Genomic DNA, 25,182 nt, shown 5'->3' with positions numbered 1-25,182 from the left:
TAAATGTAAACCAAGTTTATTTTGCTTTTTAAGTAGTGTTCTTAAAGCACTACAGCATGGTAAACAATGTAATTAGTAGAAGTCATCTCAAAAGCCAGAATTCTTCTTTAATGAGCTTGTTAAAAAGATGCAGCCTAGTCTAACAGGATAAATATTTTAACCATTTCACTTCGAGTTAATGAAGGCTCACAAATGAGCAACACTCCTCACTGAGGAAAACAAAAAGCTGTTGTCGACAAAGCGACAGCACACACACAAAAACAAAAGAACTGTGTAAAAATAACTAACTGTACTGTGTTCCCATACTCTTTTTTTTCCAAGTTGCTTTACAATGGGATGATATGCACATGATCTTGCTGCAAACTTGCCATACAACTTGCAAATACCAGTAAGCCTAGCCTTGCCACTCAGCCCAAAAGCTGCTCATGTCTGATGCAGCACTCACCATCCTATACCTAACAATTAATCTGATGGACTATACTCATTTACCCTTTTCTTCTAGACTGCAGGGCAGGCTAGTAAGAAAGTGTTCCCTAATTGGAAAAAAAAAAATCTGTGTTCTAACTGGAAAATGTATAATTTTGCAATAGACTTTACAAGTTATATGTTTTGCCTCTTTTACCCTTAGCCACAAAATGGGCATGAAGTGTTTTTTTTTATTTTTAAAATGCCTTAATTTCCAACTTCATGCAAATCTAAATAAAGATGACCAAAACAAAAAAGCTTAAACAATGGAAGGATATTTCACAGAAAATTTCTTATACAAAAACACATAAGAAAAAAGGGCCACTAGGTGACATCTTAAATTTACAAATTGGCATCATTTTGGTCAACAAATATCCAAGTCCTGTTTTCTTTTACAACAAAGCAGCTGTACAGAAAGAAAACAGTGCAACTGGTTATTTTTTAATCACACATTTCCTCAGGAATTTCATGTGGATTAAGGATGCCAGGGACAGACATCTGAAGTTTGTGTTTCTCCTCCTGAGCCTGTCGAAGAGCTGTCTCTCTTTCTTCCAGGAATAAGTCAGACGTGTCTTCACCTGCAAATTCCTGTGAGAATAAAGCAGATGAGAAAATCCATTATAATCCAAACATCCGGCAAAGATCATTCAAAGCTAGAAAGGCAGAAGGCAGTTACAATGCAAAGTTGCAGAACTTGGATGGAGATTATATATATATATATAGAGAGAGAGAGAGAGATAGAGAGAGATAATTTTATGCAATAATTTGTTTAAAAACCACATTCAAGAGTGCCCTTATTGGCATCTGCATGTTTGAAACAGAACAGTGACTTCTCATGTTAGAAAGCAAATGTCACAATTAGTGCATATCCCCTTTTTATAACCTGATAGTTCTGCCCTTATATTTTTGGTCCTCCAACTCAATCACCCTCAAGTCTCCTGTTCCCTTAAGTGATTCCAACTACTCTCCCTTGCTTGTCCTTCATACGTGAAAGCAACATACTTCCATCCAAGTCTATATAGCGCTCCCTCTCTTTTATTACATGTTGTCAAAGCCTACCTCTTCCATGAAACCTTTGACTGAACCCTTTAGTTTTGTTTCAGTAAAGGGCTAAGTTTTACATTTATTCTTCCCCCGTTTTTGCCCTTCTACCGTGTCAAAAAATTAAACCGGAAGCTTTTTAAGGCAAGTACTTGTCGTTTTGCTTAAGACTACTCCTTAAAGCGAAATCACGTGTTCTTTTCTTTAACTGAAGAGTAAGTAAAGAAAAGCACACAATAATCACAGGGCAATATCATACTAGGTGTATGGGCATTAGTCTCCCTGCAGGTTGGAATTAGAAACTAAAGTTACCCTAGCACTTTAAAAGTTGGCTACCTTTAACAATATGACAAAATTCACAGCATCAATATAGCATGACAGAAACTAGCAATACATAGGTCTCAACAACAACAAAAAGCCCCATGGTTTAGTCTACTTGAAGTCCCATATGCATTCAGAGTAAGAAAGGAAATTCCAGACATACCTTTATCTGTACCAGGAAGTCCCTAAGGTGTTCCTTGAAAGCAGGAATATCCTGATTTAAACTGAAGAGTCCTGTTACAAACAGTTTAACCTGTGCACTGAAGTAATAAAAAAAGAGACACACAGAGAAGAGCAATTAAGACCACTAGTAGTTGCACTCAAGTTCTATTTAACCTTTTAATTCTAAACACACTTACTCTTGAAGATGAGGAAATGCAGATTTAAGGAGATTAGCAACATACTCCTGAATAAACATTTGGTTGCTCACTGGATTTCCAGGGTTTAGAGGAGTACTTATTTTTCCTTCTTCTACTAAGTTGAACATGTATGCAAGAATTGATGCATGCATCGTTAAACCTGGTGAAAGCACACAAAGGAGAGTAATATTTAGATTAGAATGTATACAGCAACTGAACTCACCGTAGCTCAAGCCGTACAGGTCTTCCATCCCACTCCACAATTACTTACCAGCAGTGTGAGACGTGTCTGTTACAACAGAGAAAATGTGCTGAAGAATGTCACAGAAGTAAGTCTGGTAAAAACTCTGGGCAGCAGCTTCTTCTTGTGCAACATTTTGTAAAAGTGTATAAAGGATCTGAAGGCCTAGAAGAAAGTACACGAAGCTATTCAAAATTTTCGTGTCTGTAGAAGTTATGCATTCTAGAAACCAAGTGAAGTACATCAAGTATATGAGCTACAGTACAGAAGCAAATAAGTTATTAGTCTGGGAATTCCACTATTTAAATTAAATAATCAGACTCATTACTACCACATTTAAAATGAATGGACACATTTGGAGTGTCCACTTCACCAAACCTGGACTCAATAGAATTCCCATAAATTCTTGAGGGAAGCTTAAATCAAGTTTCAAATCTGTTTAGGCGGGTATATAGAACAGTCTCTTTTCAGAAATAGGTAAGAACACCCCCCCAAAACTTGACCCTCCAGATGTTTTGGGACTAAAACTCCCATCATCCCTAGCTAACAGGATCAGGGATGATGGGAATTGTAGTCCCAAAAAATATCTGGAGGGCTGAGTTTGGGGGTGCCTGGGTAAGAATCTACATACCCACATGTTCTAGGCAGAGGATAGTTCAGCATAATTAGCTGACTTACTCAAGCATAAGAGTTCAGAAAATTAGGATAAGTCACCTGTATCTGCAACGTTTCTCATTGTGTGCTTGAAAGCCCAAATGATAGAATCCAGTACTAGTTTGAACTGTGCAGGTGGGATGGCCAGGAATGCTGGGAAGCAATGGGAGTTTACTGCTTGTAGTAGCAAGAAAAAGTTTGTTCTGTGTTCAGGATATTCTTCAAAGTCCTAATGGCAGAGGAAGGAGAAAACAGAAAAAATAATAATGTAAGTTACACAATATAGTCTGACCAAAACAAATTTTTAGAACTTCACATTACTTTAAAAAGCACCCCAAAGTAAAATAATCTAGGGCAGCAGCTGCACAACAGCTGCCACAGTTGTTTAAGAGCCCAAACCTAATTTTGAAAGAAGTTTCAAAACAATTCAAATCATGGTTTTCTTTACAAGTTTTCAGCACTAGTGCATACCCGAGACAGACCAAAACTTTAAACTATACTCTACAACCTAGTTTAATCTATACTTTTAAACAATGGTTAAAACAATTGTTTCCTTAAAGTTGCTTCCAGTGAATGACTGAATACAGCGAGAATTCAATAAGCCATGAAATGAATGGAGAACTGTCAGAACATTTTTTGCTCAGTTTAAAGTTCTGTTATGCTTATTCAGGCAAGATTTTCAGAGATAGGTACCTTACATAAGTCTTTTTACAGAAAGGCAACCAGTAAGTTTTTTATAAGATTCCTTCTTAAGATTTTATTTCCACCTCCAAGAAGAATAGCTCTAACAGCCACTACATGGCAAGCCTCATGAGCAGCAGCCTATAAATGCTTCACACATACATTTACAAGGAACACTACAATTTCAAACAGAGACAACTGAATGTGGTTCACAGCAGTGAAGAAACTCAAAGCATTCCTGTTTGTTGCAGGACTTTGTGAATTACCTTATTGATCATATTTAACGTGCATTCAAAGACAGCATCAAATATCTGAGGTATTTCAGCAGTAATGTGTCCTCCCAGCTTGTTTACTATGATAGCCATTGTACTAAGCACTTCAGGCTCTCTGGCAGCTGGAACATTCCTCTGGTAATCAATAAGAACTGCATCCAGCAAAGGCGGAACAAAGTTTTCAGCTACCTAAAGAGAGAGAAACAGTTGTACTGTAACACAAGGCCTACTATACGTTTGAGTGTGCATTTGCCGTTCATTGAGGTTGCTGACACTTGAGAAGTCCACTTACCATCTGAGGATCATTGGATCGGCTCACCCAGCCAGAAATTAGTTTTAAAGTTTCCCTTTTTACTGTTCTCATACTTCTGATCAGAGGTTGCTTCGTAACCATTTCTCCTGGAAGAGTTTGAGGTCAGTTACAAACTTTGTAAAACAATCCAAAAATATTTTTACCCCCCCTCCATCTAAAACCAATAAAACAATGAAATATGGCAGATAAAATCCAAGGCAAAGCAAGCAGCTGTCAAAACCTTGTAAAAATCAATTTGAACTTTAAACAGCAATTTTCCAACAGAACAATTATAAAATCCTGTATTAAGATCATAAGAACTTCATATAAGCTCCAAAAACTTTATAGAAACAAATGTCTTAAGCAGAGGCTGGACCATGTATTATTTGAGATTCTTGCATTGCGTGCACGTGGGGGGGGGTTGGACTAGATGACCCTCAGGGTTCCTTCCAACTCTACAATTCTACCTCAGAGTAAAAGTTCTGACCCTTTTATTATAGGGGCTACTGGACAGCATATACCATCCTTGGTACAAATCCCATCTCCCTTCCCACTCCATCCTGTGAAGGCTTTCCTCAACACTGACTTAGCAATGGTTAAGGAATTGGTAAAGTTGCATATGCACCAACCCTTCATGGAAGTTTGTATGACCATTAAAGAAACTCCCCATCTTAACAATCAAAGCAAGCAAGCTGAAAAAGGAGCATCGCTTTCAAAAAAAGTCCTGCCTTTAACACTTGCTTTTGTATTGCAATGCTTCCTCGTGTGAAACCATGTTGATTCTTATATAGGCAAATTGATGTGTTGTGGTAAGTTCTGTGACCACACCATGCAAGGGTTCCCCTATCCCATCCATTCATTAAATTTAATCTTGTACTAACCACCCTTGGCTTTTCAAACAACATACACCATTCCATCACTTCATCCGTGTCTTTTACCCAAGCTACCGTATTTTTTGCTCTATTAGACGCACCGGACCATAATACGCACCTAGTTTTTAGGGGAGGAAAACCAAGAAATAAGAATGCGCTCCTCCCTCTTCGCACAGGAGACTTTGCGGGGCTATCCCTGAAGCCAGGAGAGCAAGCGGGATTGGTGCGCACCGATTCCTCTTGCCCTCCTGGCTTCAGCGAATGCAAGCCTCCTGGCTTTTCCCCCACCGCCCGCAAAAGACAGGGATAGGCGCGCGAAGCCTCCGCAGGGCAGCAGGATGACGGCTCCCCGCTGCCCTGCTAAGGCAGAAGCTAGAAGTTCTGGCTTTTGGGGTAGCCCATGAAGCCTCTGCATACTCCAAATACTTATGTTAAAACCAGTAATACTCACCATTTGCCTGAATAGCTGCAGAAATGTTTTCACTGAGGCACTTGTACACATTCAGCATATCCAAGTAGATTCTGCCCAGCTGAATCACAAAGGGATGCCCAACAGCTTTACACGCCCGCACATTTGTTTTCAGAATGCTCCCCAATTGCTTAACAGTTTCAGAGTCCTTTAGGATATCAACGTTCTGTGGAACAGAAGTAAACCATATATATCCAAATGATATGCATAAAGTTAGTAATGACATGCTTCATCAGCCTTCTGTGAACTGGAAAAAAAAATATATACTCCTTTTGTCCACTATGATCTATGAAGGTTGCTACAATTTTGCTATGGCGAAGCAGAAACTGCAAGTTACAGAAGGCCGAACGGTAAAACTGAAAGTAAAATTAATGTGTTTTAGATCCATACGTGGAATGAAGTAGTTTGTGTAACTTTACACAACTCGGGGCAATAAAAGCTTTGAAAATTGGGAGTAAATTATTTGAAGCACCACTGATTTGGGTGACCACTGCCATGGCAGCCATTTTGTAGCTGGTCAAGCCATCAAGGCAGCCATTTTGTTGTGGCTCACATGACACGCTCACATATGCAAGTGTCTCCGTATGTTCAAAATAAAGGAAACCCAATAGAGAATATACTTACCTTTGTGGCCTGTTGAATTATGCTGTCCCATACTTGATTAGGAAGTAACATGTATTTCTCTATCAAATGCTCTTGTACTGTCTGGTCAGTCTGTGCTCCAATCATGTATCCAACTGCTTCGTAGAAAGTATGCACCTAGTTGAGGTATCAAATGTACCAAAACATATAGCTGAATATGCTAAAATATGGTAGGCCTATACATGCATTTCAGACTGGTATTTAAAATAGGTGCATTTATTTAAATTATCTGTTCAACGGTGAAGCTGCATATTCTTCTAAGACATGTGAATTATTATTGCTCAAAAATAAGTAGGGCCTTTTTAGGACAACCACATGAACTTAGGCTAACAGTGCACCAAGGACTCAGATTTCCCACTATGGAACAAAGACCACCTACTTTACTATACAGAAAATTTGGCATTTATATAGCTATCTAGATGTGAATGCTATAGGACTATTTTGGGCAGAGGAGAACTTAACAACAAACCAGCCATTTGCAGCTTGCCACTGCTTTGTACCATGCACATGTATCCCAAAGCTCCAAAACCACTGTTTCAAGTCCAAAAGTGCTCTTCTGTGAGTGCAAGAGCTACTTCATATGCAAAACACTGACACAGAATTCATTCCAAGCTTTCTCCATACATCTTTCATTTTAAGTCAGGGGTGGAGAAACTATCAGCTCAAAGGCTGCACTTCTTTATAGGTCAAAACCTTATAGGGGCTACATTATCAGTGGGCAGAGGCACCCTCAGGCCCAAGGTTCTATATTCCTGTTTTTATAAAGTTGAGTGACATACCTGTTGTGGTTGAAGGTCACAAATGATTGTATTAATGTTGTTCAGGATCTCATCAATGAATGGCATGACCTCTCCCACCTGGACTTGAACAAAGTGTCTGCGGCATTTCTGCGCTATTTTTATAAAAGTATCGCAAGCCATGTCTTGGACACCATCGTGGGTTTCTATAGCAGAGCAAGAGAAAAGTTGTGGATACCAAAAATTACTGGATACAACGTGCTGCTGTTTCTCAGGTTTCATCTTTCCACAGAAATCTTGCAAAAGTTGGCCTATTTCTCTTTTCTAAATTTAAGTAATATTTTCGTGTCTTCTATTGAGGCTTAAGGAAATGAAATTGGAATAGAGGTGCTACTCAGAATCTTGAGTCAAATGAACACATTACTGTTTCTCAAAGTCTTATAATGTTAAGGTAGTCTAGGATCAAAAGCAGTTAACTATTTCAAAATTTAGACTGCAAGAAATATTTGTTACTGTGAAAACAAAGTGAGAATTCCAGATAAATTACCATGCATAAATTCAAAGAGCTTGTTAACAACAGTCTTCAGAAATTTCCAGTGGGCTCTCAGAAACCTTGGATATTGCCCTACTATATACATTATATTGGATGCAATAATAGCTTTATTATCCTTCCCTCGCTTTTGCTCGCAAAGTCCCAGAAGGTCCTACAAAAAGAAAGGAAGAAAGGAAGGAAGAAAGAAAGGAGTTGCACTGTTAGAAGTTAAATTTAAAAGCATTTTTTCTATGCACAGTTTGCAGCATCCAGAATATTTTATAGAACCTCTACAAAGTCCTCATTTTTCTTTTCAATAAATGCCTGCATTACCGTAGAGGCTTCTCCTTTTCTCAAATAGAAGGGAAGCACACTCTGGCCCCCCACTAAGGGCTACTGGGATGTGTGTGTGTGTTTTGATGGGGTTCTTTTGTATTATTACAATCTATTGCAAGTTGCCTTGAGGATCTTCCATCAAAAGGTGTTGTACAAGTCTTAAAATAACTTCAGTTATTTTATTTGAACCGCCACTAGCATGTCTACATTTAAGTGTGTTGACTCCAAGACAATAATTGAGGCTGCATCAGCAACAGAAGCTGTGTGTTACCTTTATGAAATCCCGCCTTCTTTGGAGTTAACTCTGGCCACTGGTAAGATTAGCATTCCCTAGAACCTTTGTTCAGATAAGGTAAAGGTAAAGGTACCTCTGCCCGTACGGGCTAGTCTTGACAGACTCTAGGGTTGTGCGCTCATCTCACTCTATAGGCCGGGAGCCAGCGCTGTCCGCAGACACTTCCGGGTCACGTGGCCAGTGTGACAAGCTGCATCTGGCGAGCCAGCGCAGCACACGGAACGCTGTTTACCTTCCCGCTGGTAAGCGGTCCCTATTTATCTACTTGCACCCGGGGGTGCCTTCGAACTGCTAGGTTGGCAGGCGCTGGGACCGAACGTCGGGAGCGCACCCCGCCGCGGGGATTCGAACCGCCGACCATGCGATCGGCAAGTCCTAGGCGCTGAGGTTTTTGTTCAGATACTGCTTTTTAAAACAGACTATGTTGCACCTCTTTCTGGAAAATCTGGTTTGCTTCCCCCCAAGAGCTACTAACATTTCTCTATCCAGCTATATGCTATACATGGTGCTGATTCTGAAGATGGTTTAGAAACTTCAACTGCTGCAGAATTCAGCGGCCATATTTGAGCACATTACACCAATCCTGGCCCGAATGCACAAGCTGCCAATTAGTTTCTGGTCCCAATTCAAACTGCTGGTTTTGACCTATAAAGCCCGAAATGGCTCAGGACCGAAGTACCTCAAGGACCACCTCTCCACATATGAACCAACCCAGACACCGAGATAATCATTTCAAGCCCTTCTCTGTGTGCCTCCTCCACAAGAGGTCCAGAGGATGGTAATATGAGAACGGGTCTTTTTCGCAGTAGCTACCCATTTGTGGAATACTTTCCCCGGTGAGGCTCACATGGCACATTTGTTACATATAGGTGCCAGGCAAAAACATTCTCTTTCTCCCAGGCCTTTGGATAATTAATTGATGGCCTTTTAAACTGTGTGGGGATGGGGGTGGCTGGGTCGTGATTTTGTTTGTTCTTATATTACATATTTTTGTTTTTTCATATTGTAAAGTGCCCTGTGATGCTCAGATGAAGAGCAGTGTAGAAACGTAATAAATACCTTTATTACTGTTACAAGAAACCTCTTCTCATCTTCTTCATGCATTGCCCCACTGATTGAGCCTATGGCCCAACATAGAGTGTTTAGATTTTTCCATGACCATTCGGTACCATTTACTTGATTGTGAAGTTTCTCTGTCATTATTCGCTCAGTATCTGCGTAATCCAAATGGGTAAGGTAAACTAGAAAAAGAAAAATTGATCATATATGAAAATGAGCATTACATATTTTCAGGGTTTCAGAGTAACATCTATGCTTAAGAAATATACCATATTTTTCGCTCTATAAGACGCACGAGACGCACCTAGTTTTTGGAGGAGGAAAACAGCAAAAAAAAATAATTCTGAATCTCAGAAGCCAGAACAGCAAGAGGGATCGCTGTGCAGTGAAAGCAGCAATCCCTCTTGCTGTTCTGGCTTCTGGGATAGCTGCGCAGCCTGCATTCGCTCCATAAGACGCACACACATTTCCCCTTACTTTTTAGGAGGGAAAAAGTGAGTCTTATAGAGCAAAAAATACGGTAGTTAATATTTAAAGATAAAAATGCTGTAGTGCTTGTATATTTACTTAATCACACACAGTTCATCCAAACACCACAATAGGTTTAAAGTAAGTGTTCACATAATTATATTTCACTATACAGTGGTACCTCTGGTTAAGAACTTAATTTTTTCCGGAAGTCCGTTCTTAACCTGACGTACCACTTTAGCTAATGGGGCTTTCTGCTGCCGCCGCACCGCCAGAGCACGATTTCTGTTCTCATCCTGAAGCAAAGTTCTTATCCGAGGTACTATTTCTGGGTTAGCGGAGTCTGTAACCTGAAGCGTCTGTAACCCAAGGTACCACTGTACAGCCATGTTATTATACATAGTTAGGGTAACTAAAGGGTGCCCTGCAGTTCCCCTAAGGTTATGCGGCTCTCTGCCAAGTAAGGCATATTAAGGATGCATTAGCTAGATTTTTGTAAAAGCGATATAGGCCCTAGTTGGTCTCCTAGGCTTCTGTAGGCATTTGTGACCTAATTTACCAAGCACATGATGACCACCAAGACAGAGCTAACATCATAAAGACTTTATCTAACAAGGACTTCAGGCAGTACCTGAAATTAAAATCATAGTTGACAGAAGCATGCAGAACAAATCTGCATTAAATCGTTTACAAAGAGCTACAAGACACATTTATGCCCCTGGGATGATCATGCAGTTGCAGGCAACTATTTTTTAACTTACCTAGTGTTTCTCTCATGTTTTTGTACAAATTGATAGAATCTGTGTCTTTCATGAATTCTCGGACAACTTCCCCCTGGTCATTTTCTACAACAAGCACTTCCTCTGGTTTTGCCATGCGGCTAACCATCAACAACCGCACCTATATTTGGGGACGGGATGGGACAGGGAAACACACACAAATAAGTTTTTTCGTACCAGAATATTGCTAAATATCTTTACACTTATTTTTTTAACAAGCAGCAGGTGCACTCACCATGAGGCAGGCACACATTCCAATTAATGTCATCTGACTGCAGCAAGAAGGCTTCCTACCTTGTGACTTTATAAAGGATATTGTTTTTATTTTAAGCGCCATGAACCATGAAAACCCGCCTAATATTTTTCACAATACTAGTGGAAACCCAGCTGGATGGACGGGGTATAAATAAATTATTATTATTGTTATGATAATTATTATTATAGTTCAGAGAAATAAGCCCAAACTTTATGAGCTGAAGCAGTAAACTCCTATGAAATAATTTTGGAACTACTTCTGAATAAATCAAGCCACCAGACATTCAGAAGAATGATTAGGCTCAACTATGACAGAGACTATAAGCCAGTTGGAAGATTCCTATTACCTTAGACAGAACAGGAAGATAAAGTTGTCTGCGGGGAGGAACATCAAAATGCTGGGTCCCCGAGAGTAATGGCGAAGCAGATGTTGAAAATGGGCTCTCTCTATATAGTTCAGCAGCCAGGTGATTCCAGTACTCCAGACAAATCTTAAAGATTTCAGTTTCTTCAACTTCAGATACCAGCAGCATGTAATGAAGGGCCTAAAGTAAATTTATGGTGATTACTTTATTGACATATGAAAGGGCTAAGCATATATAAAAACTGGCAACTTTAACATCAGATCGGTTTTTGGTGGAGCATCTCAAAAATGCTTTTGACTAAGTTCTCAGCCAAAAAAACACAAGTCCACATCCTTGGAATGAATACAAAAGGGCAACTGGCATTGTGTCAGAACTAAGTACTGACAGCAGGAGAAGAGCTCTTACTATTGCGAGAAGCAAAGCTACAGGGAACCAGGCAGAGGGCCTTCTCAGTAGTGGCGCCCGCCCTGTGGAACGCCCTCCCATCAGATGTCAAAGAGATAAACAACTACCTGACATTCAGAAGACACCTTAAGGCAGCTCTGTTCAGGGAAGTTTTTAATGTATGACTTATTAGTGTATTTTTGGTCTTTGTGGAAGCCGCCCAGAGTGGCTGGGGAACCCCAGCCAGATGGGCGGGGTACAAATAAATTATTTATTATTATTATTATTATTATTATTATTATTATTATTATTATTATTTCACAAGGTAAACGATTACTAGACTAGAAATGCTGGAGAACTCCCTTTGAGAACTGCACAGCCCAAACACAAATACTGGGACCAGGCCAACCGTGCAGCTGGCAAAGGAGCTCACATTTGAGTCACAAATTTACCCTGTCTACTAATCCAAGTTAAGTCTGCCATCATGCTTTACTCAGTTCTTGACCCAACTTACTTTTCAGTAAAGACAATGAGATACAGAGGACACCAAAACAACAACACATACAAATAAGAAGCAAGCAAACTGGGAAAACTTACTTCCATTAATGTCTCCCTTAGATTTAAACGTTTTTCTATAAGTTGACCATGCTCTTTCAGAAAGGTACAGAGAAACAAACTGAGATTCTGGATGAAATTCTGCTCATCGTCTTTTCCATTGGAGTATGCAAGTCGAATATTGGTGTTCAAAGGAAGCATCTAAGAGCAATAGAAATCAAAATTATAATCTGGCAGTCATGTAAATGCCAATGGTGTCATCAACTACACACACTTTGGCCTGCTTCACTTTGGATTGCTGCTCTAAATAGCTCCACTGAGATCAATGGGGTTTCACCCCACGTGGACGTTTCTGCACAACTTGGCATACGATCCACCGATAAGATTCATTAACTCCTCGAATGTTGCATACAGGGGGAAAAATACTGGGATTCCACAAGATTTACTTCCAATGAACAAGTTGTTGCCTGCACTGGAAATCTTGGTATCCAGCTCAAGAATTTGATAGGAACCAACTGCTTCAAAGAACTGCCACCCACTCTAATATAAGTTTGGGAGGAGGAGGAGAAATTACCTGTTTCAGCTGCATCATCGTCAAGGTAAAGAGTGTGACAAACTGTTCCTCATACTGACTTACACTGACACCAGCAATCTCTGTGAGGCACTTCAAGGAGACATTTCGGAACATAGGGACATTTAAAAACTGTAAAAGAAAAAATATGCATAGTAGTTAGGTACTCACTTATTAGCTACAATCAGCAAATTTTCCCTCTTAGTGGTTATTTAGGTAAAAGGTAAAGGTACCCTTGACCATTAGAGTCCAGGCGCGGACGACTCTGGAGTTGCGCGCTCATCTTGCTCTATAGGCCGAGGGAGCCGGCGTTTGTCCACAGACAGCTTCCGGGTCATGTGGCCAGCATGACTAAGCTGCTTCTAGCGAACCAGAGCAGTGCACAGAAACGCTGTTTACCTTCCTGCCAGAGCGGTACCTATTTATCTACTTGCACTTGACGTGCTTTCGAACTGCTAGGTGGGCAGGAGTTGGGACCCAACAACGGGAGCTCACCCCGTTGCAGGGATTCGAACCGCCGACCTTCTGATTGGCAAGTCCTAGGCTCTGTGGTTTAGACCACAGTACCACCACGTGGTTATTTAGTTTAGAGGAAATACTCACTTTGTATATTAGCGTGCTGATCAGCTTGGTCTCAAAAATATAGCCCAGTGGAATCCAGTTGAGGAATCGAAGCAAAGTTTCCAAAGTCGCATGAACAAGGGGAGCATTTTGAGAGTTTTCCTGTTAACAAAGCTACATATAAGCAAATCTGTCTTTATAATAATGTGACCATTTTACAAAGATTATATTGCAATAAAGCTTACCATCACAAATTGACACAGCTGAAATATCTGTGAGAACTCATTGCACATACTAGAAGAAATAGAGAGAGAAAATCAGCAACTAACAACAACAACAACAATTTTATTATTTGTACTCTGCCAATCTGAATGGGTTGGCCCAGCCACTCTGGGCGGTTTCTAACAAATAAAAATAATAATAAAACATTAGATTAAAAAGCAACATTAAAAGTTGCAATATAAAATGCCTCTACCATGTTTAATACGTCATACTACTGCAAAGACATTTGTTACTACTTTAGAGGTTTTGCAGGATAGCCCAAGCAAACACCAGCAGATTACAAAGTACCAATTCAAGCAAAGGCAAGAACCTGCAGATATGTGCAGTAAGCCTGCAACTTTCATGCAGTTAACTTGTGCATATTCAGCTTGCACACTTGGCAAATAGATAAATATCCAGGGGAAAACAGACTTTGGCAATCCCACCCACCACTGAACCCAATGCATTTTTGGACTATATACAATTTTGGCTTTAGGCACGATCCCCAGAACGTAACCCCCATGTAAGTTGTGAGCTTACTGTATTGCTTCTGAAGTCTATCTTTTAAGAGCAGAAGTTACAAAACAGTTTTATTTCTACATCACAAACTTAAGAGACATATAAGCTCTGTTTAGAGTTTAGGGAAAGAGACAGTTACAATATATTGCCTCCAAATACCTGCAAGGAAAGCTGGTGGATAAAACAGATGGGCAACAGCCCACTTAGGTACAGTATATAGGGGGGGGGGCACTACTTGCCTGTCCTTTAAGTGTTTGGCTTTTACTTGAGTTATTTGTCCACTGGAAAAGTCAAACACCTCTTCACTGAGCAGTTTTAAGATCACCATGTTGTTCTGACAAAGGCTCTCACTTGTCCTGCTGGCCCCAACTATGTCACTGATGAATGTTGGCCAATGTTTTGGCCATTCTTGTTTTAGTATCTGCAAAGCATGAGAACCCCATGTGGTATAAGATTAGTTTTCTTCTGATAAAACCTTCATAACTTGTATTTTTAGGTCGGAGACCGAAACTTACCTGAACAAGAATCATGTTTAACTTCCCTATGTATACTTTCTCTTTCTAGAGGAAGCAAAGAAAAAAGAGTTAGGGCCTGGTTTCACTTCATCAGAGAGGAGCCCACTTCCCAGTCCCCTAGAGAAATCTCACTTACTTCAACACATGATGGATCGGATGAAGTCTTGATAATTAAGCCAACAACGTATTTTTTGATACCTACAAAATATTTTTTTAAAGTTTGTAAACTATCAAACAACAAATCACTGATAAAACAGGATGTATCAAGGAATTATTAAAAGCCCCAAGTATACAGTGTCCCTGACTAAAGCTGCCTGAATACATTAAGCCAGGAATAGGCAAACTCGGCCCTGCAGATGTTTTGGGACTACAACTCCCATCATCCCTAGCTAACAGGACCAGTGGTCAGGGAAGATGGGAGTTGTAGTCCCAAAACACATGGAGGGCTGAGTTTGCCTATGCCTGCATTAAGCAGTAATGGGATAAGAGAGCAGATTATCCTATGGAGTGATAATTGATTAAATAACAGGAATAGGAATAACTAAACAATCATCCCACTTTAGAGAGGGAAGGAATGAAGCCCCTCAAAGATCTGCATTAGGACTGATGCCTTTTCTTAAGTTCCTAAATTTTGTGGACTTAAGGGTTAAGCCAAGTAGCCTGGATGGTGGATTGCTTCAATTTTTTTATGATGATGAAACCCAATAGGACTCTTAAAAAGCCATATCCAAACAGAGAATGACAAACGCAGTTAAGTGTAGAGATACACATGGGCGCAAATATCCTAAATGTACACATACTAAAGGGGCCCAAACTCACAGCGACTAACGAAAAATGCTCTTGAGGTCATGGCGGATGGCACAATGAAATGTTGACCCAGTGTGTAGCAGCTGTGAAAAAGGTGAATTCTGTGCTAGGGACCATTAGGCAAAGGGAATTGGGGTGGGGAGAAGGTGCCAAAACTATAGACTACGACAGAGGTCAGCAACCTAAGACCCATGGGCTGGAAGCGGCCCATGAGGGTCACTTAACTGGCCCACGAGCCACCCCTGAACTGAGCCGCCCACTCGGCAAGTCCCCGCGTGCTGTGTTAAATGAGTGTAGCATGGCGTGGGGACTCTCTTCTGTGGCTCCGGAAATCGCGTCTGCGCATGCCCGCAGTGCTGGAAATTGCTTCTGCGCAGATGCGATTTCCGGCATCATGCTGCACCGGCCCGGCCCACGGAGGATCTCCGCGGGAGTGATCTGGCCCATGCCTGGTAAAGCCTTGCCGACACCTGCACTAGGAATACTGCCCTGCTTCTCTCATGCAATCCTAAGCCATGGTTTATTAAGTAGTGGTTATTAAACCACCACTTAGCTTTATTTGTGAACCCTGCCCTTGGGCTTAACTATAGTTAATGGCAAACAAGCCACAACTTGAACTGTGGCTTGTTGTTGGCTTATAAACAGATGTAAAGTTCATTGGGTAAACTATGGTCAAACTGCTCTCATAAAATCAATTTAAGTTCCAGTGAAAGAAAATACTTTAGACTACAGTGGACGCTCGGGTTGCGAACATTATCCATGTGGGATGCACGTTCGCAACCCACAGAGTTCACAACTCGTGTCTGTGCATGCGCGGGTTGCGATGTAGCGCTTCTGTGCATGCGTGAATGCCGAAACCCGGAAGTAACCTGGAACGCAACCTGAAGCGGCTGAAGGTATGACTAGTAATTTCTTCATCAGTCAACTTAATTTGGGAATGGGTATCTCAAGCATGTCACCATTCCCTTATAGAGAAAATTAACCCATGATCCGAGAGCAAGAAGGATTTTTTTTTTTTTTTGCAATAGACAATTTTCATACTGTCTGGTAAGATTTTATTTCATATATTATGACAAAAGAACATGGCTATTGGCAGCCTGTAATACATGGAAACCTGAGAAGCCACCCCCTCCCCCGATATACAGGTTGACGTCTTCTGATATACCTTGCATTCAGGGAGTGGGAGAAAGGGGTGATGGGAGGTGGGGAAACTATTCAGTTTATTAGTTTGACACCAATTTAACCATCGTGGTTTCCCATAAAGAATTCTGGGACTGCAGTTTAGCAAGGCTTTTGGATTTATTTTAAAAACTGTACCAAAGGATGGCTCCATGGAGCCTCTGAATGGGCAGCAATGCAACATACTATACCACGAAAAGCAACAGATCAATACACACAACACTTGACATTTCATGCAGTCAAGACAGCCTTGAGGATTTCCCTTTCAGCAGGTTCCCCTGACCTTCAGAAGAGGTGGGGGTGGGAGATCACCTTCTGCCATAACCCTACTACGTGCTTCTTTTCGCTGAACCTTACACAAGTTATTTAAAATTTGCAAAGAATGAAGAAAAAAAGCCAAGAGTTGTTAAAAAGGGAAAAGCTGTATACAAAGCTTTCTCCAGTCCTTCGCTGTTCCAACTACCAACTACTGCTTCTGATTCTTGGCATTACAAGCAAGTCTAAATAAGCCCATCCTTTCCTCACAGGGTGAGGCTTACTCAAAAGACTGTCACTATGGAGCAAAAACCTTCCTCAGTTTGCAGAAATTCATACTTAAAATAACGAATAGTATTTATTTTCAGAGTGACAGCTGTCATGGCTTCTTTCTTCCAGCATACAATCCAAAATATTTTGCTCTTCTCTTTTGCACTCACTTGTATCCACTGCTGCTATTTCACTCATACAATAAATGTCTGTGCAACAAAACTCCCCCCCCCCCCACAATTCTCTCCAGGCCTTTATGCACCCTCAAAATATGCTTCAGAGGGCTGCAGGACCATGGATACTACCCATATTCACTGTGAAGACTAGTGCAATGCAGTTAGTTCGTTTATAATGTCCTCTGTAATGGGAACATGTTTCACAGCCCCCACTTTCTTTTTGAATTTCTCTGTTATGCATTTTTCAAATCTGACCTGAAAAGGTTATTTGATGAAGATAGTTTGTTTTGATTTAAAGATAATACATTTAAAATTAACAATCTATCTTGGCATTAGGTAAAAGACTACAAGCAAAATACAACAAATACCACACTTGAACTAATCTTAAAGGTAAGGTAAAGGTACCCCTGCCCGTACGGGCCAGTCTTGACAGACTCTGGGGTTGTGCGCCCATCTCACTTAAGAGGCCGGGGGCCAGTGCTGTCCGGAGACACTTCCGGGTCACGTGGCCAGCGTGACATCGCTGCTCTGGCCAGAGCCAGAGCCAGAGCCGCACACGGAAACGCCGTTTACCTTCCCGCTGGTAAGCGGTCCCTATTTATCTACTTGCACCCGGAGGTGCTTTCGAACTGCTAGGTTGGCAGGCGCTGGGACCGAGCAGCGGGAGCGCACCCCGCCGCAGGGATTCGAACCGCCGACCTTTCGATCGGCAAGCCCTAGGCGCTGAGGCTTTAACCCACAGCGCCACCTACTTCACTATAAACTTCTGCGCTATCAAACCAGTAATTCATCTACTGTCTCCTTTTGCTGTTGGGAAGAGGAAAACGTGGAGTGGACAAAGACCCGCAATTGGTTTTGATTGGTGGGCAAGCATTCCAATGTAGAAGCAAGTAAGCAGTAAGAGACTTGCATTGACACCATGCACCCAGTGTATGAAATACCCTCAGGCACCAGGTGCATTTTGCAACTTGGCATGGCTTAATTGCAACCAAGAGTTGTATGGTTGTGTAATAGGGCGACTAGTGATGTGAGGTGAGAATATTCTCCGGAGAATATTCTCCACAAACTGTTAATTCTGATGTAATAACTAGTTTTACAACCCACATTTTAAAAAATCTAGTAAATAGTAAGACAAGCTGTGATATTGCCAGTGTAACTAATGAATAATGATCTTTTTTTATCCTGTTCCATTGCTGGGCATTATGTCATTCACCATTGGCAGTTCTGAAATGTGAGCTACAGAAAACTTTTTTGTCTTTAAAAAGCTATTCATTTAATTTTATGAACATTTGAATTCATATGTATTTCAACTATATGTAATAGCCTTTTTTCTATTTTGGTGTGACCTTATTCTTAGTAATTCTATACCCTTGGCCATACAGTGCATTTTTATTATTATTATTTTTTACAGAAAGTAGCTTTAATGCTTTATACACTTAAAGTACCTAGGCATATAGAATTATGTGTAACAGCATAATTCACTTTGCTGCAAATAGCCTTGATCCCAAGTATAATGGCGTTCATTTATCAAGAAATGAACAAATTCAAGATACAGAGTTCAGTGATCTCAAAATATCAGCAAGTGCACCAAATGTTGCACAAGATATTTTGGCAGAGCTGGCAGCATATCGTGCTAAGGAAGTTTTTTTTAGCAAGTCATATGTATTGAAGTCGGTTGAAAAAGTGGATGCAGTGGTTTGGTGGAAGGGAACATGCTTTGGTTCAAAGCTTAGCAGAGTGGCTGTGGACATTTTAAATATGCCACCAACGACAGCTGCGACAGAATGTAGCTTCAGTACTTAAGAACTTATTCATTCAGCAAAAGACAGAGCAGGAAAGCTTACATATGTAGCTCATAACTTAAAACTCCTAGAAGAGAAGAAAGCACAGCTTCTAACAAGCTCATTGAATTTTACACAACCATCAACTTCGTTCTATGATCTTGCAGATGATCAGTGTGGAACTGAAAGCTCTGCTACCAGTGGAGACGAAGATGGTGACTTATCCTCTTAAGATGTTTGAAGAATCAATATAAATTTATAAACATTTGAAACTTGTTACTTAAAACCTATTTTTTACATACATTTCTTTCTTGTGACAATTTATCAGTAATAATTTAAACATGTTGTGTGTTGCCTTACTTATCTAAGCAGATAGTAATTTGCATTATGTTATGTAACTTGTCATTACTGATTATTTTTCTGGAAATTATAACATTTATTTTAAACTTTATATTGATTTTACTAGTGTTGCACTGAAAATACTGTACCATGTAGAGATGCTTATTAAAAGTTGATGGTAAATATAGAGTTAGTGGCAGGCTTAGTGATTAACCTGAGTCATTCAGACTGAATTTTCAATTTCAAGTTTGGTGCAAAAAAAAATATCAAAGAATGTGAAATTGCTGCATTGCCCCATTGTACAAAAGTATCTGCATTAAAATGAATATTCTATTTTAAAAGAAAATTCTCGAATATTCTCATTAATCAAGAATATTCTCCAAAAGATTATTCTCGAGAATTTAACATCACTAAGGGCAGCTGAGAATCGAGAGTAAAATTGCCACTGTGAGTCAAAACAGCACCCTGTGCGGCTCAAGTAAAATTGTTGCCGCTGCTGCGCAAGTGAAAACAACATCCCGCTCAACTCCTAGGTAAAATGAAAAAAATTGTATTTTTTAAAAAGCAACTAGACATTCTGCTATAGTGACCATAACCTAGGTTTAAGGCGCATTTTGGCAAATAGCTGATATATCTGAATTTCTAATACTGCTTGCACCATATGCAATGCCAACTGTTAACTGCCACAGCATGTCTGCATTTAATCATATATCCATAACCATGAGAACCAAAAACTAGCTATTTAAAGAATAAAAGCATGTTTGCAGGATCCTGTGCCATTTTTTAGATTCTGCCACATTTCACGTAAACATCAGCATGACTGCACACTTGTCAAACTATCATTCATGTTTATAGGGAGGCTGCAGTAATAAGGAACTAGAGATTTCAGGTATGAAAGCTGGACTTCAGCTGCCATTAGAATAGTTATCATAAGAAGCATAGTTGCTGCCTCGCAATTAGGTATGTTGCTGTTTGAGCAATGCAGGGGGACAAGCTCCTTTGCAAGCTATGTAACAAAAGGCCATTAGAATGTATTGTGCTAAGGAAGACCAATGTGCTTATGGCACTGAATTTAAAATAACTGTTGTGCATTCATAAACAGTTACCATAAAACAAGGGTTTGTGTGCTGTGTACTACAAATCTGAATTACAGTCAGTGGCGTAGCGTGGGTTATCAGCACCCGGGGCAAGGCAAGTAATTTGCGCCCCCTAACCCATGGATTTGCGCCCCCTAACCCGTGGATTTCCCTAACCCCCAGATGTTGCGCCCGGTGCGGCCGGGCCCCCCTGCACCCCCCACGCTACGCCACTGATTACAGTCATACCTCGGGTTACAGACACTTCAGGTTGCGCGTTTTAGGTTACGGATACGCCGAAACCCGGAAGTACTGGAATGGGTTACTTCCGGGTTTCAGTGCTCGCACATGTGCAGAACCGCTAAACTGTGCTTTGCGCATGCACAGAAATGCCAAATTGCAACCTGCGCATGTGCAATGGGTTGCGAACGTGCTTCCCGCACAGATCACATTTGCAACCTGAGCGTCCACTGTATATAACCTATGGAGATGTTAACACCGAACCTGCACATTGCTGTTAATTAAAAAGCTCCTGTGAAATCTAAGCACCCACATAGATGGTCCCCTGCTGTGTCCAAATGATTCACGTTCTAACCATGTCTCCAATCATCCTCCACTGGGGGTGGGTAATTCTGGTCTGCATCTCTAGATCATATATGAATGTGACTGAATGATTCAATCACTCCAGATGCAGACAAAAATTTTGAAAACCCTGACCTTAAGGGGTGGCATGCGCAGAACACGAATTCATACAGAAAAGCAGCATGGAGGTTTTTTTTCCTCTTGAAGATTGTCCAAGTAAACTTCTGAGTGCAAGAATGGAACTTGTCTCCAATTGTAATTCAGAAAAATAAATGAGCTGCAGCATCTCTTGCACAGCGTACTCCACTGGTCTGCCTTGCCTGCCTGCCTGAAACTGTTCAGCCACTACCCTACACCCATTTCTTTGTTGTAGCCAATCCTGTCCTGGTTCTTTGATCCAGTGGAGGCTTCAGTCAATATAAGGGTAAAGGGAAGACAATTTCCATCAGTTCTCCCTTTGCACTGTAGCCCCTCTAATCTGCTCCAGAGCTGAGAGACCCTCAGGAACAGTGTGGAGGGTGGCAGAAGGTGAATTGGTGGACATTGCCCTCATGGAAACCTCTGCTGGATCAAAAGAGCTTTCTGTGAACAATCACCACCACTGGATATGCTATTAATCTTTATCAATTTAACAACATCAGATTGCCATCATATCCATCTCTTCCCTTTTGTCATCATGCCTCCCTGGTGTCTTCAGGGCACACTTTTAAGTGAAATGAAGCAACCTCAGAATGATGGATTATGTGCCTAGTATAAAGTAACTTGCAACTTATGCACATTTAACTTGTGCAACGTCATCTTTCCACAATGACGGCTGGTTGGTTGAAATCACACAAATTAAATGTATGGGAGGCGGAGAGCTTAAAAGCTCTTTTGCGCAGTTTCCCAGCACAGAAGGAGATTTTAAGCTCTTAAAACTTGCTCACCAGGCTTTGGGAGGCTTCTTGCAAGATCTCGGACAGCCCTGCAGGATTTTGTGACACTCTCAGGGCCTGGTAAGCAAGTCTGAGAGCTTAAAATCTCTCTGCTGTATGTGTGTGCTGTTTAAACACTGTGGCAGTTCTGGAATGTCAGAAGACTTGCAAGTGGGTGCTTACAAGGGGTGGCTTGAGTATACATGTTTTTATGCATATGTGCCATCTCCAGAACATAACCCCTGCATAAAATGTGAGTGACCTGTACCAAATTTGGCAGTTGTAGAGCCTCCAATACATACATATCTGATGATTTTGACCAATTGCAGTAAAATCTTGAAGTAGCACTTTCTGACATTATGGCACTTCTGGGAAGAGATGGGCAGTAATGGGGGGAAATCCAGGTCTTATCAGGAATTTAATGCTCATATAATTACTAAAATTTTATTTATATATTATTACATTTATATCCTGTCCTTTCACTCAAAGCAGACCAGGACAGCAACTGGATGAAGGCATCCAGCCCATTAAAATATTTTTGCCTAGCCCATATATGATTCCATTTGATCTAAAGGGGTGGTCATGGGGGGAATCTACTTTTACACCAACAATGTTGAGGTAATGCTAGTGTTAACAGCAGATTATAGTAAGCCTGGAACAGTGAGTGCTTTTTCAGGAAGAACTTTCCTAGATAGCATGACAGAAATATGGAGGGTACATACATAAGGAGATAGTCTAGGAAGTGATTCTAGCAAATTTTAATAATTTCTGAACTGGTGGTCGTTGCAAAAACAACAGAGTACTGGGGCACCTACAAGACATATAAACTCAGGTGGTCTATATCAGGGGCCAGCAAACTTTTTCAGCAGGGGGCCGGTCCACTGTCCCTCAGACTTTGAGGGGGGCCAGACTATATTTTTTTTTGGGGGGGGAGGGTGAAAGAATTCCTATGCACACTAGGAAGAATGCGGTGGGGGAAGGGCAGGCGTAAAAATAAAATAAAATAAAATAAAATAAAATAAAATAAAATAAAATAAAATAGTGTGCATTAAAGTGGGGTGGGGAAGGCTCCTCAACAGACAAGCTCACCCACCACCACACTGCTCATCCTCCCGCCCGCCCCCCCAAACCACACACAGAGAGACCCACAATCACTCCACGGAGAAAATGTTGGCAAGTGCAATATGAGAACGGCTGAGGCGAAGGAGGGATGGCGGCTCTGGAGAAGTGGCACCGGTGGGGGGAGCTGGAAGAAGGGGCGAGGAGGGCGACTAGTCCTTCTCTCCCACCCACCCCAGCTGCTTTCTTGGTTTGCTGCTTGCCTCATTTGCTGAAGGGCTGGCGGCGGCGTGAAACGGGCATTCTCGCCTAGAGAAAGAGCTGTCGCTGCCATCGCTTATTGTGAAGCGGGCAGGCAGAGCGAGCTTGTCCGCTCCGCTCTCTGGTCCACAGGAGCACCAGGGCAGCGGAAGCAATGGGAGGAAGATTATTATTATTATTATTACTACTATTTTCCCAATGGCCTGACTTGGAGGAAGAACAAGAGGAGAAAGGCTGGTGGGAAAGGAGAGAAAGGGATTTTTTTTCCCTTCCACCATCTAACTCCGCACGCTCAGCTTCCGGGGGCACAATACAATACTAATATTATTAATGATATTGGGATAAGTAAGCAAGCAAAGGTGGCCCGGCCCTCTACCCGAAACAAGGAGTGGTGGGGCGTGTGAAGGAGGCGAGTGGTGCCGCCCAGACCTGCACTTTTTCTTCTTGCTGGAGCTGCCAGTTGTGGCGCAGGGCTGCATGGTGGCAGCAGTGCCATTGTCATCGGAAGCCAGCTTGACTGCCCAGACGGCGCTTCTGCTGAGGTAAACCAGGCGCGGCATTTGATAGCCAGAGCCACTCGGCCTCTTCCTCCCGTCAACATTGCCGGGCGTCTCGGCTTTGCGGCGGGTTCTTCAATGGCCGGGCAGGTCGAATCTAGGACCCAGGAGGACCCCTGGTCTACATAGCCTACTTCATGATATCCAGTAGGCTCTATCCACAAAAGCTTTTTAGCAGATTTTATGACATTCTGTATTCTTGGACATTGCCAAGGTACAGTGGCGAATTTAGAGCTATGCAAGCACTGGGTGTTGAGCCTTCTCAAAGCAGGGAAGGTAAGTGAGGCGTCAGACTTTGGGAAGGAGGTATGAGTCTCTGGTTGGTTGAGTTCACAATTCTGCTTTATTTTTAAAGAAGCTTTTTTGTTTGTTTGTTATTAAGTTACATATTTTGTGCTTCCATTTTGTATTTTTATGTTGTAAACCACCCAGTGATCTTTGGATGAAGGGTGGCGTATAAGTTTAATAAATAACAGTAATAATAACCGAGTTGGAAACACCTGTCTAGAAGTCAAGAGTGCATAGTAAGACTAAGCATGTGCTTGGTTTCTAGGCCCCATCGTTTGCTTGCAGGCCTAAGACTCAACTCTCATGCTCATCAATTCCTGATCTCTCACAATCCAGCCTTATTTATTTTTACATTTATATCCCATCTCCTCCCCCAAACAACTTTGGGAGGTATACAGGTTCTCCCCCTCTCCACAGTATTTTCAAAACAATCCTGTGAAGCGGGTGGTCCAAGGTCACCCAGTGAGCTTTATGGTCAAATGTGAATTTAGACCCTAAAACTCTTAATGACAGTACACTGAAGTCTTAGAAGTACCTCTCCATTAGCATACAATCAGCATGTATGCAAACGCTGACACATGCACTGTTTTCACCACCACAAGGGGATGGGAGCTTACACACGTCCTGCAGAAATGTGTGGTGCATCAGAATGTAACCCCTGCATAAATGGGGAGTTGTCTGTACACCCTTCCCCAATGTAAATTACAATTTTCTTTAAAGCATAACATAAACACAAATACCATACATTAATCAAAGATGCAATAAAACAGCACCAAAACCTATCAGTATAAATTCATCAGTTGAATGAGTGGTATAGTAAATACTGCTATACTTGGTTCTGGATTCAGAAACTAGCCTAAAAATGGAGTTGCTAGGTAGGTTTTGGCAAGTAATTTTTAAAGACACAATTCTTACTCATGAATTTGGAGTATTAGTGATCTCTTTCACTGAGACTTTTCTATTATGTATAGTGCTTTCTGTATGCAAAAGCTGTGGGCATAATCCAGTTGGTACGTCAGCACTAAAGAAAAGGCTGGGGATCAAGTGAATGTGTTTGCTAATGGAAGAAGCTGCAAGGCAAATATTTGCAATATACCCCTTCCTTCTGCAATGTCAACATCCCCCCAAATATCAGCT

At 41.3% G+C, this 25,182-nt stretch overlaps 1 protein-coding gene across 4 annotated transcripts in view; it reads right to left on the bottom strand.

Annotated features, from left to right (window-relative positions):
• The window catches only part of XPO1 (exportin 1), a 38,255-nt gene continuing 13,073 nt past the window's right edge, over positions 1–25,182 (bottom strand). For all 4 annotated transcript variants that reach the window (XM_079968519.1, XM_079968520.1, XM_079968521.1 and 1 more), the window contains 21 exons: positions 14,638–14,699; positions 14,502–14,546; positions 14,226–14,407; positions 13,452–13,500; positions 13,249–13,368; positions 12,649–12,777; positions 12,117–12,275; positions 11,118–11,315; positions 10,498–10,636; positions 9,269–9,450; positions 7,594–7,750; positions 7,089–7,252; positions 6,292–6,426; positions 5,650–5,833; positions 4,327–4,433; positions 4,029–4,223; positions 3,142–3,310; positions 2,458–2,592; positions 2,187–2,346; positions 1,991–2,087; positions 1–1,053 (listed from right to left, as the gene is read on the bottom strand). In XM_079968519.1, the coding sequence (XP_079824645.1) occupies positions 907–1,053; positions 1,991–2,087; positions 2,187–2,346; positions 2,458–2,592; positions 3,142–3,310; positions 4,029–4,223; positions 4,327–4,433; positions 5,650–5,833; positions 6,292–6,426; positions 7,089–7,252; positions 7,594–7,750; positions 9,269–9,450; positions 10,498–10,636; positions 11,118–11,315; positions 12,117–12,275; positions 12,649–12,777; positions 13,249–13,368; positions 13,452–13,500; positions 14,226–14,407; positions 14,502–14,546; positions 14,638–14,699 (2,915 nt within the window). In that variant the 3' untranslated portion in view covers positions 1–906. The remainder of the gene's footprint in view (positions 1,054–1,990; positions 2,088–2,186; positions 2,347–2,457; positions 2,593–3,141; positions 3,311–4,028; positions 4,224–4,326; positions 4,434–5,649; positions 5,834–6,291; positions 6,427–7,088; positions 7,253–7,593; positions 7,751–9,268; positions 9,451–10,497; positions 10,637–11,117; positions 11,316–12,116; positions 12,276–12,648; positions 12,778–13,248; positions 13,369–13,451; positions 13,501–14,225; positions 14,408–14,501; positions 14,547–14,637; positions 14,700–25,182) is intronic.

The sequence above is a fragment of the Podarcis cretensis genome, assembly GCF_951804945.1.
Source record: "Podarcis cretensis genome assembly, chromosome: 3".
Lineage (NCBI taxonomy): Eukaryota > Metazoa > Chordata > Lepidosauria > Squamata > Lacertidae > Podarcis > Podarcis cretensis.
The sequence above is the reverse complement of the archived record's forward strand: the minus strand, read 5'-3'. Positions and strand labels throughout refer to the sequence as shown.